This window comes from Protopterus annectens, chromosome 10.part0 (assembly GCF_019279795.1).
Source record: "Protopterus annectens isolate FY-2018-M chromosome 10.part0, PAN1.0, whole genome shotgun sequence".
Classification (NCBI taxonomy): domain Eukaryota; kingdom Metazoa; phylum Chordata; order Ceratodontiformes; family Protopteridae; genus Protopterus; species Protopterus annectens.
Window position 1 is genome coordinate 725,487,839 of NC_056744.1, and position 19,128 is coordinate 725,506,966.

The window sequence follows — 19,128 nt, forward strand, 5'->3', positions numbered from 1 at the left end:
ACATACAGTGTATCCACATTTTTTCATATTTAGACAACTTGCTTAATTTGCACAGTCTTTTTCAGTGTCAGGAATCTCTTCACTTGTGTAAGAGATTCCTTATACAGGCTGGGTTCCAAAAGAATATTCAAAAGTCTTTTGTGACTCCATCACTCAGGATTGTGTTTTTAGGGTGTCTCTAGGCACCTCAGTTCAACAAACTTTTCTTCCAAAGGATAAAATTGATCTATAGATCTATTGCTATGGTTTTCCACTCAGACTTCAGTGTGAGGGAATACTTCAGGATTTTGGGTCTCGTGGCAGCTATGATTCCCATGATACCCCTGCTGAGACTCCACATGAGAAAGATAAAATAGAATCTGAAGGTCTCTGGTCCCAGCACAGCAGCACCCATTATATTTTCAAATCAAAGTTCTCGGATTTGTCAGAAGAGAAATCACTTGGTAGAGGCAGCAAATATCCATAAATCCATTTCTCTCCTTCTCACCCCCCTGCAAAGCATTCAGTCACCACAGACTTTTTGGAATTTGCTTGAGGAGCAGTTGCAAGAGGGATAAAAGAACAGGGTGTTTGGAACACCAAGAACAGATGTAAGCACATAAAAATAAAATAGATGCTTCTTCTAATCAAAGCAGTAAACTCTCCAAATCATATTTGTTCCTCTGGACCCTTCTGGTTGTTACAGACAATACCACAGTCATTTGTTACATCAACAAGCAAGGGTAAATCAGGCCTTACCCCGTTTGCAGACTAGCTATAGCCTTACACAGTCTCACCCTGCAGGTATCCTACTTACTTTTTAGAGCAAATTTGTGTGACAGATGTGGTAAGCAGGACAAAGGTAAACACTCACAAGTAGAAACTACATGTGGGAGTCTTCCAAGATTTGATTTATCTGTGGTGAGTTCCTCAAGTAGAATTCTGCTCCAGGACTCCATGCAAGAAAGTCTGGAGGACAGAAGTTTTTTCCTTAACCTGGGCAGGAATGTTCCTATATACTGTTCCACCCTTTCCACTGATATTCAGTGTATTCCTGAAGATTCAGAATGATCTTGTCGGATTTCTTATGAATCTTCAGGGTACTCCGTAAGATTCAGAAGGAATCCCACAAGATCTTTGTGGTGACTCCATTCTGGCCCAGGCAACAGTAGTTCTACCTTCTTTTGAAAATGGCAAGGGGCAATTACTACAAGCTTCCTGTCTGAATGGATCTACTCGCACAATAACACAGGTGTTTGATTAACCCCGACCCCAATCAACTTCATCAGACTGTCTGGATGATAGGGTCTCAGTCCCATTTAGGCATCTTTACTGAGGATGTGCAACAGGTATTAATGGAGGCAAGAAAGCCTGATACTACAAAATCATATATTAGCAAATGAAAAAGATTGTCTAGTTAGAGCCAACAACATAACCAACACCTTTCAGGGCTAATGTTTCTCTGGTTTTACAATATTTTTGTAAGTTACTATCTTATGGCCTTTCTTACTCCTCCATCAAGGTTCATTTGTTGGCCATTTTAGCATGTCTGCCCATGGCTCTTTCAATGCATTCTCATGTGAAAATATTTTGAAAAGGGTTTTGCATAAGAGATATCCAAGAAAACTGGAGACTCCTGCTTAGGATCTTAATTTTGTGTTAGAGACTTGAGGTTCTTAACATGGAAGACTGTTTTATTGATTGTTCTAATCCTTGCAAGAAGAGTATCCAAGTTGCAGGCTCTTGTGGTGAGTCAACCCTCTCTCATTTTCCACAGGGATATGGTTTCTTTGAGAACCAATCCTTCTTTTATGTCTAAAGTGGTGTACAGGTTTACTTTAAGTCAAACTATCCATCTTCCTATTTCATTCCAGAACCCAAGAACAGTGACGGAAAAATAATACTCTATACCTTGGATGTCCACAAACTACTCCGGCACTATCTTGACAGTATAAACTTGTTCAGGTCTTTGGATCTATTGTTCATTTCATGTGAAAGTAAGAAGAAGGGAAAACCTATGTCTAAACAGACTATTTCTAAATGGTCATCTCAGGCTATTACTTTTTGTTATTCCCACCACAGCAAAAATACTCCAGGCTGGGTCAAGGCTCACTATGCCAGGACCTTGTCTTCATCTCTGGCTTTCTGGAAAAGGTTGAATTCAAGAAATACTTTAGAAGCAGCAACTTGTCCTGTGTACATAACGTTACAAAGCATGACAAGCTTGATTCCTTCTCTGTTCCTAAATTAGGCTTTCTAAGGACCATTTTCCAGGGGTTCCTGGACCCTTTCCTTTCTACCTTCCAAATGTAGGCAAAGGTGATCTGCCCATGTAGCTAAGGCTACTGCAACAGTGAACAATATGATAATAGAACCTCCCCTGATCAACAAACCTTTAGACAGCTAAGAAACACTACTAAAAAAGCTATACTCTCTGACAAAAAGAACTACTCTTGTAAGCTACAACAAACACACCAGAACAATCCGCAAAAATTTTGGACTAACATTAATAGGTTCCTCAACCCTGGTCACGCTAGCACACCAGCCCCTCATGATGCTGATCAAAATACCCCAAATCAAATAGCCAACAACTTCAACACCTACTTTACAGAAACTATACAATCCCTAGCTTGCCAGCTTTCCACTGATAACACAAGGCTCCCATCTTCCTTAGCTGGATCTTTACCAACATTTACATTTCAACCTATCTCAACCACTTTCATCTATAAAATATTACTAAAACTTAAGCCTTGCACTCCTTCAGCCGACCAATTACCTTCTGAATATTTACAAATAGTAGCCAAAGTTATTGCCTTCCCCATATCCATCCTACTTAACAGAACCATTAATGAAGGAATTATTCCAGACATCTGGAAAATCTCCCACATCATCCCCCTACATAAAGGTGGTAAATCCTACAATTACTCTAATTATAGACCAATAGCTCTACTATCACCTCTAGCTAAAGTCAAGGAAAAGTGCATTCACCACCAGCTACTAGACCACCTAACTAAACATGACATACTGGCTAAGTGCCAGCATGGCTTTAGGCCATTTCATAGCACTACCACCGCTCTACTATCTTTCACTGACTCCATTTATAAGAATCGTAATAACAACATCCTCTCTTCTGCTCTCTTCATCGACTTTCAAAGGCTTTTGATATGGTTAATCATCCACTGCTTATAAATACTCTGGAACTTCTTGCTGTAGATACCCCAGCTATACAATGGTTCAAATCTTACCTTAACAATAGGCAACAGGCAGCTCTCTGGGAAAATAAACTTTCATCCCACCTGCCAGTCACCCTTGGAGTCCCCCAGGGCTCCATTTTAGGACCTCTTCTTTTTTCACTATTCATCAACGACCTTCATGTAGCAGTCCCTGAAGCTACCTGTATTCAATATGCCGATGATTCCACACTTATATGTTCTGCCAACTCCATTTCTGATCTACACTCTCTAACTCAATAAGTATTCAACTCAGTAGAAGACTGGTTCCGGAAACGCTGTCTCCTTTTAAACGCCAAAAAAAACAAGCTTCTACTTTTCACACCTACCAATAGGTCCTCTCCCATAAACTTCTCTATTAAATCTACCCTCATCTTTCCCGATCCTACTACCAAACTATTAGGAGTTACAACTGACAACAACCTCAACTTCGATAACCATATAAATAACACAATTCAAACAGTGAACAGAAAAATGGGCTCCGTATATCGAATCAAACCCTTCTTAACTCCCATAGCTAGAACCACTATTGCCCACTCTTACTTAGTCTCAACTCTTCTCTATGCTTCTCCTATTTATACTAATCTAAAGAAAAATAATCTTCTCAAACTGTCTAACTCCTATAACAATATTGCCAGATTTGCCAGATTTGCCACTGGAAATGCATTTCGAACACACCACTGTCTGAATCTAAAGCAGCTAGACTGGCTTGAACTCCCTAACGTGCTAACTTATTCCCAACTCACCATTGCTCATAAAATCTTTTACCAACCAAATAATACCCCAATACTTGCTAACCTCATTACCCCTTATAATAATCTAAATTCCCTACGCTCTTCGAGCAAACTGCGTGCTAGCATAAGTAAGTCCAATAACTTGTCAGGCGACAGCCTATTCTCCAGTACTGCTAGGATACACTGGAACCTTCTACCTACCGACCTAACACTACTACCTTCACTGTCACTCTTTAAACAAAAACTCAAAAGTCACCTAAAATCACTCTGGTTATGCCCCTGCACTAACCCAGATTAATCTACTACCTATCGTATTTTTATCTTCTTACTGCCTATGGATACATAATCATACTCTACATACCCCTATGTATGCTAAAATCTGGTCATTGTAAACTTATATAACCACAACTATTTATGTGAACTACAATGAACTATAGTGTATCTTCACGTATCTTACGATTACATGACTGATATATGACTTTATACTCACCTTTTTAGTATTGTACTTTTTAATAACCTTCTTCTTTATTCCAAATACTTATTATTTTATTTGTTATACAATTGTATATTTCATTTTGTGCTATGTTGGAGCTTTTCTCCCCGGGCCTCTACTGAAAATGGAAATATATCCAGTTGGACTAGCCCAGCCAACAAATGTAAAATAAATATAAATAAAAATAAACATAGTAGTAGATGTTCAAATGATCAGTGCTGTAGTGGCTGCTCACTCCCTCCATCCACCTTTGTTTTTTGAGTATGTTGTTTTGCCAGAGTGTTTATATGTGTATATGTATATATTTTCACTCCTAGCTATGTCTTCTTTGGGCTCAACCTCCTTCTCTCAGCATGAAAGCGCTGAAGGGTCTAGTGTTCAAACCTGTATTTTTAGGTAGCTCAGATTGATCATGCTAGTGATTTGAGTACTGGAGGGTTTCCTGAACCTTTGGAAGCTGTCTGGTTGTTATATCCTTGGCTGGATATGACCCATATAGCTAAGGCTACTGCAGCAGTGATCATTCAAACATCTACTGTTACGGTAAATTTATTTGCTCAACTGTACTTTACTTGCTTGCTGTTATAACAAAAACAATGTGAGAGCAGACATTAAAGCATCTGCACAGTGCCCTAAAACTGAAACTTAACATTGTTATGGAAGGTCAATAGTAGTGATGAAAGTAAAGAACTACTACATTTAACAAGTAGTAACAGAGTTCCTCTACTTCTACAGTTGCAGCCAATATGCCTTAGTTCTTTCTACTGGTATTTGAGCTGGCATTCTTAAATCAGCAACTTAATAGTTTCTGATGTTGGGAGGCTGAAATTTGGTGCTTCCATCAGAAATTATATGTCATGCTTCTATTCATTCTCTGACTAACTTGCTTTATACATTTCAGGCTCAGAGAGGAGGAGAAGAAACCTGTCTCAGCACTCAACGGACACAAGGCAAAGAGAAACTAAGCTAGGGCATTAGTCTATTACAGTATACATACACAATTAAACTACAGGCAGTTTGGAAGGTTAACAGTTCACCAGCAACATGTCTTTAGGATTTGGTAGGAAACCAGAACACCAAGCAAAAGTCCATGTAGACAGGAGCAGCATGCACACAGCACGCCGTAATCAAGAGCCTGACTGGAGAGCCAAGTACTGTGAAGCAGCAATGTTTTCCTAATATTTTTTTGTGTGCTTAAGATGTAGCTTGACCCAGTAATTCTTCATAGCAAGACTTTTCATTTGATATTTATACTCATCAGTGCTCTTGTATGCAATGGCTGCCACTTACCACTCTGGTCAGCAACTGAACATGTAGGCTAGAATTCATATATAGTCAGTATTAAGGGTTCTCATAGCTGATTCAAGCAAACGTATTAATGACAGTTTAAGTTGTATGTGTCAACAAATTATTCTTTTCACACATGCCACTGATTACATCCTTTGAAGAGAAAGGCTTATTAGCCCTATAATGTTCACTGAGGCATTCAGTTTTACTGACCAGATGAATTATTTAAATACATTAGTATTGCAGAAAATATTGAGATAGTAATTTGGAACTACAGTAACAAAATAAAGAAGGGATACAAATTCTTACTTCTCAAACTTATTTCATTCAATTAATAACAACGAAAATAACACCAGCAATGAAGATTAATGGACCACACATTACTATAAACAGAATAAGAAAATAAAAACAGTGCGAAGTCTGAAACACGGCCAGGTTCTATATACTTAAACTATGGTAAGCGCTTTCGCGAGTATATACTCTCTTCTTCAGACCATCAAAAAATTCTTACTTCTCAATTCTATTTCATCGAATGCATTTCTTTTAAGGGAGTTGGGTGAGCTAAGAAGTTACTTGCTAGACAGTAGGAAGTTTTTAATCCATTATTTTAAACAGATTAAATTTATACTTGCACTTTTTCTCCTTTTCCAATTACAGTGCAGCTTATATGGCATCTTAGAAACTCCACTTTTTTGCTGTTTGTCGTGTTACTACTGTATGGCCTTAGATGTAGTCTTTAAATAGCAAGAACTTCTCCCTCCATTCCCAAGTCCAAGAACCTGCAAATATTTCCGAGGCTGTCACACTGTCCACTTTTAGTAGCCATACAAACTTAGGTTACAACCAAACAATGAAGGTGCACCCCTAATCTAACCCTTGAGGCAAGGTTTTCTTTCTTCAGACTTCATGTAACTATTAACTGTATTGGAAGAGAGGTCAGTAGTGGTGCTTGCCAGTATAATTTGAAAAATATTTTGGAAATTGCATTGTCTCTGGCATCCATTCAACTAAAATGGTTAAATTAGGTTGCTTTTTCACTATATGTAAAGTTGATCTTGTTTTCTTTATTGATGGAGTTAATTATCTTTACAGATTAATATTGAAGATTCCACAGGATACACTTTTCTAATTTTGTGTGTATGCGAGATTAAGTGAATTAAAGCAGAGGTTTTAGACTTTAGATAAATATGAGCAACATGAGACCACAGCTGAGAATCAGCAGCTTAATGCTTCACATCATGTGATAGATTGATGAAAAGAATAATATAAGAAGGTGTTATAAAAAAAAAACACGATAAGGAGGGATTATTTTACAAAAGCAACAAATAGAAATTCCTAAAATGAACCTTTTTACGCATGGTGTAAGAAATTTAGTTTAGGGTTAAAGCTGACTACAGATTGAAGAAGAATTGGGGAGAATATTAGGGGGAAAAGGATAAAAAAGGTGTACACTGCATGCAACTTGGTAATAATAATGTTGTAAATTTGATGATGGTGTGTAGAAATAATTAAAGTCACAGTCACTGGGACAAGACATCTTGCTATGATAAATTAATGGAAGCATATTTTGTTATATGGTGGATCAAGAATTTGTTGAGCTTCCTTGGTCTGTTTTTGTCAAACATTGTGATGTACTAAAAAACATATGTAGGAAATGGTTACCTACTTTAGGAAAGAAAGATGAGTAAAGCAATGGCTAGTAAGTCTAGAGTTCATTATGATCAGGAAAGTACATTACATTGGTTTAAAAATGTAGTCATAGGTTTCCTGTTAACAACAGAGAATACTGTTAAAAAGTAGCCCTAGTCAGCGCGGGTAGCGAAACATGCATGCATGGACAAGGGGGGGTATAGGTGACCCTTAATCATACAAATGCTCACTGCAATGAAAAAAAAAGCCCTAATTCCTAGAATGCTGGACAGAGCACAAAGCACCCTCATGGCTGCCTGGATGATGTCCCCCTTCCCTGCACAATGTAATGTCTGATCAAAGTGGGGCTTGATGTTTGGCAGCCACAGGGCAAAAATAATACAAATAAAGTTGAAGATCTCACATTTAAGGATGTCTTTGTGCTTCTGCTTATGCATAATGTGATGTAATATGCTGGATAAATGTGTACACTTCCATGTCCCCAAAGTCTGACATTTCTTTTTTTTGCTATTTGTTCAGTTTAGAGCATATTTGCTGTGGTGAAGTTCTTTATTTTCATTCTTGAGCAACGTGTCCACGTGGTCACCAGATTTCTTGATGAGACACAAACTGGCATCAGCTTTATTGTCTTGGGGAAGGTTGCACTGTTACTGCTTGCAGAAATGTCAACAGTTTAATCCTGTTTATTGACAATGAAGGTTTCAGCCTAACTTGCAATTAGAACAATGGTGACTGTTGAGGGCTGCTGCTCACATGGCAGTAGGATGGAGGACCTCCACACAGTCAAGGAACTAGTTCAGAACATCACCACAAAGACAGGTGCTCCTATACCTTATTAAGGCCTATCTCTCTGGAAGGCAAGTACAGATGTTCAACATTAGGTCACTGTTGCAGTAGCCTACGCTGTTTGCGTCCCAACCCCACTGACCAGACAGCTTTTCAAAGTTTAAGGGCACCCTCCACACATTCTGTCATGAGCTCAAGCAGAGCTCCATATAAACATACAGTGCACCAAATCCTTCAGAAATTTATTGCCACCAAAGTGCACTCCTTCTGCAGGCTTTGTGAAACTGTTAGTCAGCTAGCGATGCTTTGAGGCTTATCATATAAGTCTTTTGTTGGGGGAAAACCTTGCTTAATATTATTTTTCTGAAGAAAACGAGTTTTTTTTCTGTGGCATTATCATTTATATGCTAGTAAACTTATATGCATTGGATGGTCATTATTTGTCAGGATTATTTTCTGTGTGAATGCTTGTGTAAACTGTAAAAATTCTAATTTTTGACATTGCTTCCTACATATTTCTTGAAGGTATTGTGTGTTTGAGGGAGGAGATTGTGATTTTAGGGACCATCTGTGGTTTTCATACATCAAATGTGTGTTTTTGATGCTGTAAGGCTTACTGATATTCTCTGGCTCTGCTTTCCATTCTCAGTGCCGCCTCCTTGCATGAACCTATGGAGTAGTTACTGGTCTGGTCTGTTCTTCCTTTCTCTGTCAACAAGAAGAAAAATGTTGTCAGGCCAGCTCTAGTTGTGCCTTTGTTGTCAGTGGTTGACTCTGCTGTGACCAGATTTGGTTCCTCTGATCACTCATCATTTTCATTTGTTTTTTTTGGTGTAGCACCATCAGCCACTAAGGACCAGAACATAGAAACATCCTCTGTAGCAACAGAGTTTCCCTCCATGGGCATTGTCAGTTTTGGGGGAAGGTCTACCACATAGCCAGGAAAGGGTGCCTGGGTCTCAGGAGAGTATGCCTGCTTTGAGTTTGTCTTTTTTCCCAGGAAAAGAAAACACAAAGAAAAGCGCTTCATTACAAAAGAGCTTGGCTTCTCCATTTTTTATTTCTGTGAGCAAGGGATATTTGCTGGAATTTGACAGGGGGTTAATTTCTACTTTTAATGTGCTTATTATTTCTTCAAGTAAGAAAAGAGTGTTCCCTCGCTTCCTGGTTCTGATTTTCAGTCAGAAGATCAGAGATTGGAGGGAGAATGTTATGCTTCAGGATTTCCTGTACAATATAAAGATTTTGATTCTGAAGAAAGTGTTGTTTGTTTTCCCTGCAAAGGGCCTTTCTTTTTTTTGAAACTTTATCTAGGATAAAATAGGTTTTTAAACGGGATCGGAATGAAATTCATATTGCCTAACAACTGTATTATGAGTTGTTACACTTGGATGTTCCTACATCTGCAGCCATGTTTCCTGTTTTATGTACTTTAGACAATGTTTTTACAAAGCTAGTAGTTTACCTAAAACTCAACCTCCTGCCCCTAGAAACTCTGACAAATTATACAAGGTTATCCAGATTACACCAGATTCACAAATTTTTGGTTTCTAACCTTAGAGCAGATCCTGTAGTGACTTCCCTATCCTAAACTGCTTCTGCTGGTCAAATTGTTGATGCTAATCCTATTCCCTCTGACAAGGATATGAAAACACTTGACAAAGCTGTGTCAATTGTTACTTATTTTAATTTCTTTTTCAATCTCAGAGGCAGTTTTACATTCTTCCAACATTTTCCAAGCTCTTTTAAGTGTTCTACAGTAATTTCCCCTCCTCTGTACCCATCAGACTCTTTATTTAACATTAAATTCTATACTCCCAAAAGTGTGCCTTTTTTGACAATTTATTATCCCAAATATCAGTCTGTACTAACAAATCTTTCAGCTTGCAAAATTTATAGTCCTTGGCTCAGTTTGTTAATTCAGTAACATGAATATCCGTATCCGTATATACTCTTTAGGATGTTGTGTTCTTTTGAAGGACAAATAGCAGACATATTGCAGCATTTTCTTTGGCTCACAATAACTCTGAAATATTATAGGTTCATAGGTTGGTACTGGGCTATCTGCCTGAAGGCATATATTAGTCCAGCCACGTTGTGCTGTATTCACTGCCCCTTTAGTAGTTCCCTAGACCCTTGTACTAGCAGCTAGTACCCTTGGCCCCTATCTAGTAGTGCTGTTGGTGTGATTCCCAGTGTGAACTTTCTGTTACCCATACACTCATCAAGGTTCCTCTTGAAGAGTGATAGTGAGGGGCTCTGTCTTACGTAGATCGGGACCCTGTTCCATAGTAAGGGAAGTCTCTGCGAAGGGAATCTATCCCTCCAGCATGTTCTATTCATTGTTGTGTTGAGGTTTATATCCCTAGAGCGTGTAGCTCGAGTAGATTTGGTTTTGCAAATACTTCTATAAATACCTTAGGCATGCAAATATGTTATACAGAATGCCTCTGCTCAGTACAGTTACTATGAGATGTACTAGTTTTGAAAAAAAATTCACCAGTTTCTTCAAAGCAAACTTCCATCTCCAGAACTATTAGCAAGTGACCATTTTGTTTCTCCGATCCCCTGTGGCAGCTGACAGGTTCTTCTCACAGTATTGGCCTGTCAGCATGTTTCCTAGTATGCATGACTAATTCTAGTTACAGCTTGCACTACTTGACATGCATGGTTACTTCACAGCCCAGTTGCTATTGGCATACCAGCAGTACATTCAACCTCTTCTCTGTGTTGTGTCCGTACAGTAGTGGGCCTAGCTGCCCCCCACCCACCCCCGCAGGATGGGTGAGCCAGCATCAGGCAAATCACTCCTCCCATCCTCCCTTATTCACTTCCTCAGCTCCCACATTCTTAGTTGATAGTAAGTTGACTGAAACAAATTCAGGGCTTTATATCCCCAGTGCCACAGATCCAGCATATCATGTACATTCTTACCATAACAGCATGTTTGTGAGAGAATCTTCCTTGATGGGTTAAAAATGTCCTTAATCCATCTTGAGCATGCATGTCTTCTACCAGCTTCTGCTGTAGGAGCTCCCTGTAAGCTGTATAATTATGTATTTGACTATTTTTGTTAGCGGTATAAAAATCAAGTTTTCATTGATTTTTTGATTTGCAGGAAGGTGCATATTAGTGGACAGCGAGCAAAATAAGGTGGGCTGGGATATATGTACACTTTTATATTAGGTAAGATACATCTGTACATGCATAGAAACAGGCACAGAAACTGGGAAACTCTGTTATTTTCAGAATATTGATTGGTGGGGAAGATAAACCTAACCAAGAAGCCATGGAGTGTGTGTGCTTTCTTAGGTCAACTAATGTGGTAGGAATGTTTCTGTTATGTAACAAAACTGTCCCTTTTCAAAAGAATATTGCTCACTTTCCATGCCATTTAATCCATTAGCCAGACAGTCCGCCTGCCAGCTTCATAGAGAATTCACAAACTTTGATCATTTCCCTTAACTGACTTTATAAATTGACTGTAGAAGTGAAACTTATACAGATTTAACAGCAAGCATCGTGAGGCACTATCTGCAATTTCTTCAGTAATGTGTTTTCTGATGATAAAACATTTGAGCAACACAGCATAGCTTGCGGGATGGTCCTTAAAAGTTTTTTTTGCAGCTTATGTGCTTTTCAGAACTTGCTTGCATTTAGAATATATTTACTAAGAGTGTGTAATACTGATCAGTATGAAACAAAGGTTACTCATTTCGCTGTTAATTATGTGCAATTTACAGTTTATAGTGCAGATGTGCTTGAGAAGCTGCAGCTGCTCCCAGGATCTGAAAGAGACAGCAAAGCAGCTATTATTCTAGTGCCTGTGAGACTTGGTGGTGAAAAAACAAACCCAGAATACTTAGAGTTTGTAAAGGTAAGTGCAAGTTATATTTCCAGTGAGTGTGTTAGAATGTGCCTTACAGTTTTATGAATAGTGTTCCAGTAGATTTGCACAAATGACAGGAAGTGCTTTATGCTATCATATTCATTCTTGTCTGTTTGACTTGAATTTTAGTGGTAATATTTGTAAATGATTGTCTCTTGGAGGGAATACTTGTGCATTAATTCAGTATCCAGACAGGTTTTATTAGTGCCACTGATACCTATCTGAATGAAATGATGTACCACTGATTTCAAAATAATTAATGTTATGTAGTCCTATCTCGCCTCCATTATTACGTGTGGGTTTGGAGCCGATCCTCAGCTCCGACTTGGCCGCTTTTAGAAAGCCTGAAAACTTCTGATTGGCTCATGGCTAGGAGGTATCCCATGGTGCATGAGCACATTCCCCAGATCTCGTTTGCCGCGTCTTCAGTCGGAAGCTTTCTTGGTTGGCTGTGGCTAAGTGATACCTTTTTTATTACTATTACTTCCTTTTCAGGAATTTATTGCTTATAGAGAGAGATGTTAAGTTGTCAATCTCACCTTCATTCTTGCTGGATGGGTTCGGAGCCGATCCTCGGCTCCGACTCGGCCACTTACTAAAGCTCGAGAGCTAATTTTACTGGCTCGAGGCAACCCTATATCCCATGATGCTAGGCAATAACTCCCCAGATCTCGTTTGCCGCTTTCGCTTGCAAGGTGCGTTTTTTTACCGGCTCCTGGTAAGTCTTACATATAGATAGTTCAGTCACCCTTTTTGAGTTAATTTATAGTTATTTCTTTCTTAGTGAGTAACTACCCTTAACTTTATTACTTTTTATATACCTTCCCTCTTTATTCCATATATCCCACCCTTCCACTTAGGTTAGGCCTTAAGCCTGCCTCTTTCCTATTTTTTCTTAGGGATCCTGTGAGTGTTTGGGTGTGTCAGTATCCCTATTAACAATTTATTGTTGATTTATAATTTAAGAGTGTGTGTGTGTGTGTGTTGTTTTTTGTTACTTTTGGGAACCCTCGACACTGTTATGTCGAAGGAACCTAAAGAGGTTAAGGTCTCAGGCTTTAAGAAGTGTGACTCGTGCTGTCAGAAAATGTCTCTGACAGACGGTCACACTTCTTGTGTTTACTGCCTGGGACCCCTGCACCTGCAGGATTCTTGTTCAGTATGTCATGCATTCAGTCCAAGAGTCCTGCAGGAGCGCAGGAACAAACTTATTCTGAGGGGCTTGTTAAAGCCCGAGGGCACCGCGACTAAGTCTGCGTCGGGGAGGCCCTCGAAACCAGCAAAACCGTCGGCTCCAACTACTAAGCCTTCGGCTGCTGGCTCCTTGTCTGTGCCTAGATTGGCTCCGGCTGGAGTCGATCCTTTTGAGTCACAGGTTCCGGTCTCGGCACCACTCGGTGCCGATACCTCTGAGCCCATGCTTTCACTGTCGGCTCCGGCTGGAGCCGACGTGTCCTCGGCTCCATTGGCTCCATCTAAGAAGAGGTCAAGATCCCCTTCATTGGAGTCCATCCATTCGGCTCCGAGGTCTCCCCTGCTCTCGGAGCGGAGCCATCGGAGCCGATCTTCTCGGTCGTCCAGACTTTCAGATCACGACCTTGAGAGAGTGGTAAGTAGGCTGTTAAAGTCTCAGGCATTGGCCCAGATGATCTCTAGCCCGTCTCATCAGATGGTAGCTATTACGACTCCACCTAAATTTCCTCCTTCGACTCTCCCTCAGAGTTCGGAGCCGGAGCTCCTCGGAGCCGTGACTGTTGTGGTGTCGGAGCTGATACCTCCCCCTTCAGCTCCTTCGTCTTCCGCTCCGATCTCCTCCTTGATACCTTCATTGGACGGATCCGGGCACCTGATCTCTCTCGTCGGCTCCGAGGGGGCGAGTGGCATCGGACCCCGTTCTCCCTCTCGGAGCGTCGACGCTGGTGAGCTCGGCCCCGACATCGGCCTCGGAGCCTTCCCTGTTGGTGCGGCCTGGGGTTCCTACCTCTTCGGAGAGGGGGCCCTCTGGCCTTTCTGATAGGGGAGCCTTCGAGGTGATGAGGAGCGCACTAGCCCCAGGGCATAGTCAATGGTCAGCTCCATCAGCTCCTCCCACTACAGTGCCTGCTGATGTCTCTTCCCACTATCTTGCTCCCGGACCCAGAGATCCAACACCTCAGGTTTCCCCACTGGGAATTTCTTCCTCTTCCGAGGCTTCTCCTGACCTGTCAGCGGAGCCTCCACGTAAGAGGACATGTAAGAGGAAGCATGTGGACTCCCCTGAGTCCATTACATCTGACACCGACTTGGATGAGTCGGAGGGATCCCCAAAGTCCCCCTCTGAGGATGTCTCTTTCTCAGACATCCTAGAAATCCTGAAGCAGAGGGGGAACTGGTCTTCCCTTAATCCTTCCGAGGATGAGTCGGTGTACCTGGAGGCGTTTGGTTCTCGAGCCTCCACCTCCTGGGTGTCTCCGCCTTTCGACCCCCTTATGGAAGTGGTGGCTCGGAAGGCATGGTCGGCCCCGGATTTGGTGGAACCCACCCCTCGGAGGCCATCAAAATTCATCACAGCACCAGTTGACAAGCAATTCCTAACAAAAGGTGTACCGGCGGATGCCATGGTGGTGGCTGCAGCCACCAAGAAGGAACTAGCTGATCCTTCAGTACCTATCCATCCTCCTAATAAGGATTCTAGGACCATGGATAGGTACGGTAAGCGGATGTTTTCTTCAGCGACCTTTGCCATGCGGTCGCTGAATTACTTGTGTCACTTCACCCGCCTTCAGAGAGATATTCTCATGAGTTGGGAGAAGTCTTACAGGATCCATCAGCTGCTGGGTCCCAGGATAAAATAAACTCACAGCTTGGAACCCTGAACTCGATTGTTAACTCCTCCATGCGTCTAATTTCATATGCAGCCGATGGAGCGAGTAGGGCCGCAGGCACAGGAGTGGCCTTAAGGCGTCATGCCTGGATGCGGCTGTGTAATTTCGCGGATCCTTTCAAGGCGTCCTTCACAAATTCCCCTTTTGATGGTTCGGCTTTGTTCGGACCTCAAGTGAAAGACACCTTGACCAGATGCGAACAAGATGGCAAGACTCTTTCTGCCTTAGGAGTCCGTTTCTCCACCCCTTCAAGACCATACCCTAAGGGTCAGAAGAGTGGGAAAATGTGGTTCCGTAAATCTCAAGGAGTCACGCCTGACGCAAGAGGTCAATTTACCCCCAGAGGCAGAGGGGGTAACAACAACAGATGCCACCCTAGGGGCAGAGGAGGTCCGCAGAACCAGGGTAGCAGGGAGCCTCTCTCTGACAAACCCTTCCAGCATCCCTGAGATGTTGCCCGATTGTCCACCTTCGGAGGCAGTCGGGGGAAGATTGTCGCTGTACCCAATAGCCTGGCTTTCCCTTACTCAAGACAAATGGGTACAGTCGATCATATCCGAGGGTTACAAAATTCCCTTTATCCAAACCCCAATTCAGCAAACGGGAACCCTTCCAGATGTTCCACCCGGTCTAAGGGAACTAGCAGTATCAGAAATATCAAAACTGCTAGCAAAAAGAGCCATTCAGCCGGTCCCAGCAGACCAACTAGGATCCGGAATCTACTCAAGGTTCTTTTTTGGTACCGAAAAAGACAGGGGACTGGAGACCAATATTAGATCTCAGCAAACTAAACAAGTTTGTAAAGAGAACAAGATTCCGGATGGTCACGCTTCAGTCCATTCTGCCCTTTCTGGGCAAGGACAATTGGATGTGCTCAGTGGACCTTCAGGATGCGTACTATCACATCAAAAGTCACAGACGCTCCAGAAGGTTTCTCCGCTTTCGGCTGGGGGCCAGTCACTACTAATTCAGAGCCCTGCCCTTTGGTCTCACTACAGCCCCCAGAGTGTTCATTAAATGTATGGCAGCGGTTACGGCTCACCTGAGACGGCAAGGATTCCAGGTGTTTCCATATCTAGACGACTGGCTCCTCACTGCCACCACCAGCCATCAACTTCTCCAAGCCAGAACTTACACCATTCACATTTGCAGAGGGCTAGGAATCTCTATAAATTTTGAAAAGTCTGCCTTGTCGCCTTGTCAGTCTATTACCTTCATAGGCGCCAACTTGAACACCGTACAACTTTCAGCAAAGTTAACAGACCACAGAGTCTTAGATATTCAAAATCATGTCCAGGTTCTTTTTCAGAGCGACAAAATTCAGGCCAGGTATGTCCTGAAAGTATTGGGTCTTATGGCAGCCGCCATAACACTTCTTCCCCTTGCGCGTTTTCACATGCGTCTTCTTCAGTGGATGCTGTTTACCCAATGGTCCTTTCAGCAACTCCCCATGCACCACAAGATCATGATAACTCGAACTTGCAAAAGTCATCTGTCCTGGTGGATATTGTCCCTTCAAGTCCATCAGGGCAGACCTTTTGTTCCTCCTCCCCCGGTCGCCACTGTGACATCGGATGCCTCCCTGATCGGCTGGGGGGGGGGCATTTTCAGGGCAGGATGGTCCATGGCACTTGGCAACCTTTCGAGCGCCACCTGCACATAAATGTCCTAGAGATGAGAGCAGTGCTTTTAACGTTGCAAGCCCTCCACGACTCTCTTCCCCTAGGAACTATTGCAATTCAAACGGACAATATGTCCGTAGTGTGGTACATCAACAAGCAAGGTGGAACCAAGTCCTATCCCCTGTGTCGAGAGGCACTCAGACTTTGGCAATGGGCGATTTCCTCTCAGCGGTTTCTGATAGCAACGCATATCCCCGGGAAGTCAAACTTCATAGCGGACAGGTTGAGCAGAGCCATATTCATGCCGCACAAGTGGTCTCTCAAACAATCTGTGGCGGAAGAGATTTTTCAGAAGTGGGGCCTTCCTTGCTGCAATCTTTTTGCTACACCCCAAAACAGCAAATGCCCCGACTTCTTCACCCTCTTCCCCCTTCCAGGCCATCCCCTCAGAGACGCTCTAGTCCAAGATTGGCCTCGGGGACTTCTCTATGCCTTTCCACCCTTTCTTCTAATCCCGCAAGTAATTCAGAAAGCAACCACCTTGAGAGCCAAGTTGATTCTCATTGCCCCTTATTGGCCTCGACAGATATGGTTTCCGTTCCTACATCGTTATCTCTTGGTACAGCCTTGGCATCTGGACCCAGCTCCAGATCTGTTGACCCATCAGTCGGGGCAGCTGCACCAATCCCTACATTCTCTCAACCTCACTGCTTGGTTGCTCCACTTCCGTCTTTAGCCAGGCTTCCTATGATTTCTAATCCCGTCCGGGATATCATAGTAGCTTCCCTTAAATCTTCCACCAGAAGGATTTACACTAGTAAATGGAAACGTTTCTCCTTCTGGGCAAAGACAAAGAATATAGATCCCTTTACTGCCCCAATTCATTTGGTCTTAGACTTCCTAGCTGAAATGTTTCATTCAGGGTCTTCTGCCTCTACAGTAAAAGTTCAGTTGGCAGCCATATCGAATTTTCACATAGGCTTATCGGACCACAACATCATGTCCCATAAGCTTTGCAAACCTTTCCTTAAAGGTGTATTTTTACTTAAGCCACCGATCAAAGACCCTCCACCTCAGTGGGATCTTAATTTAGTCTTAACATCCTTGATTCTTCCCCCCTTTGAACCTGCGGTCTCCTGTTCATTGAAATTTCTTTCCTGGAAGACACTATTCCTAGTCGCCATTACTTCTGCTAGGAGAGTATCTGAGCTTCACGCCCTCTGCATTCGTCCCCCCTACTTAATCTTCCATAAAGACAGAGTTTCTCTAAGGACTAATCCATCCTTCTTACCCAAGGTGGCTTCGCAGACAAATTTAAATCAATCAGTTGATCTCCCAGTTTTTTTCCCAAACTATACTAATAGAGCGGAGCAAAAGCTACATTATCTAGATGTTCACCGCCAGCTCCGATACTATTTGGATAGAACCAAACAAATAAGGAAGTCTGATCAACTGTTTTTATCGTATGCAGAAAATAAGAAAGGCCTTCCTGTATCTAAGGTAACCCTATCTAGGTGGCTGTCTTCTGTGATTACATCTATTTATCAACTCAGAGGCAGAGAATTAACTTCTAAGCCAAAAGCCCATTCAACTAGAGCACTAGCTACATCTACAGCCTTTCAAGCTAGACTACCAATAGACACCATCTGTGCAGCAGCCACATGGACCTCTCCTCATACCTTTGTTTCGCATTACAAATTGGACATGGCCTCCAGGGACAGAGCAAAATTTGGTTCCACCGTTCTCAAGAGTCTGTTCCAATGAGCCACCCAGGGTGAAGGTGCTAGGGATGCGGTCCCATCCAGCAAGAATGAAGGCGAGATTGACAACTTAACATTGAGAAGTTATGTACCTACCATAACGTTCCATGTTAGTTGTCTTCTCTCGCCTTCTTTCTTGCGTCCCACCCACCATCCCCCTAGCCTGGACAGACCGAGAAGATCTTCCCTTCTTTGAAGGGTCCTTATATTCCTTGTTTCACCATCTAGGTGTCCTAGGATATATATATAGTGTAAATAATTATCTTGGAGGTTTTTATCCCTCTTCCTCCTCCTTCCATTTGGAGGATTTTTGTTTTATTGGCCTATGCTAGGTTTTTCAGCTTCCAAACGAGATCTGGGGAGTTATTGCCTAGCATCATGGGATATAGGGTTGCCTCGAGCCGGTAAAATTAGCTCTCGAGCTTTAGTAAGTGGCCGAGTCGGAGCCGAGGATCGGCTCCGAACCCATCCAGCAAGAAAGAAGGCGAGAGAAGACAACTAACGTGGAACGTTATGGTAGGTACATAACTTCTCATTTTCTATCATAGCTTATTACTGACAGTCATTTTTTATGACTTCCGATTTGTGACTTCAACCGGATTTGACTTTGTTATCGTATATTGTATTTTCTGGGCCTATTGCTTGTTTGCGTGTGGTATCCAGTGAGTGTGTGTGTTTGTTTTTTGCTAGACCATTTTAAGTTAGAGGTTCTAGTTTCGTCCCCATTTTGTTCTTCACGCTAGGTCCGTTTAAGGTAGAGGACCAGCTCTCCCCCCTTTTTTTCTTTTCTTAGAGTGTGATAGGGCTAGATCTGTTTTTTAAGTTAGAGGATCT

At 42.2% G+C, this 19,128-nt stretch overlaps 1 protein-coding gene across 5 annotated transcripts in view; it reads left to right on the forward strand.

Moving 5' to 3' along the window:
- The window catches only part of ATG4C (autophagy related 4C cysteine peptidase), a 1,631,044-nt gene that overhangs the window by 1,376,327 nt on the left and 235,589 nt on the right, over window positions 1-19,128 (forward strand). For all 5 annotated transcript variants that reach the window (XM_044085551.1, XM_044085548.1, XM_044085549.1 and 2 more), the window contains one exon: window positions 11,903-12,036. In XM_044085551.1, the coding sequence (XP_043941486.1) occupies window positions 11,903-12,036 (134 nt within the window). The remainder of the gene's footprint in view (window positions 1-11,902; window positions 12,037-19,128) is intronic.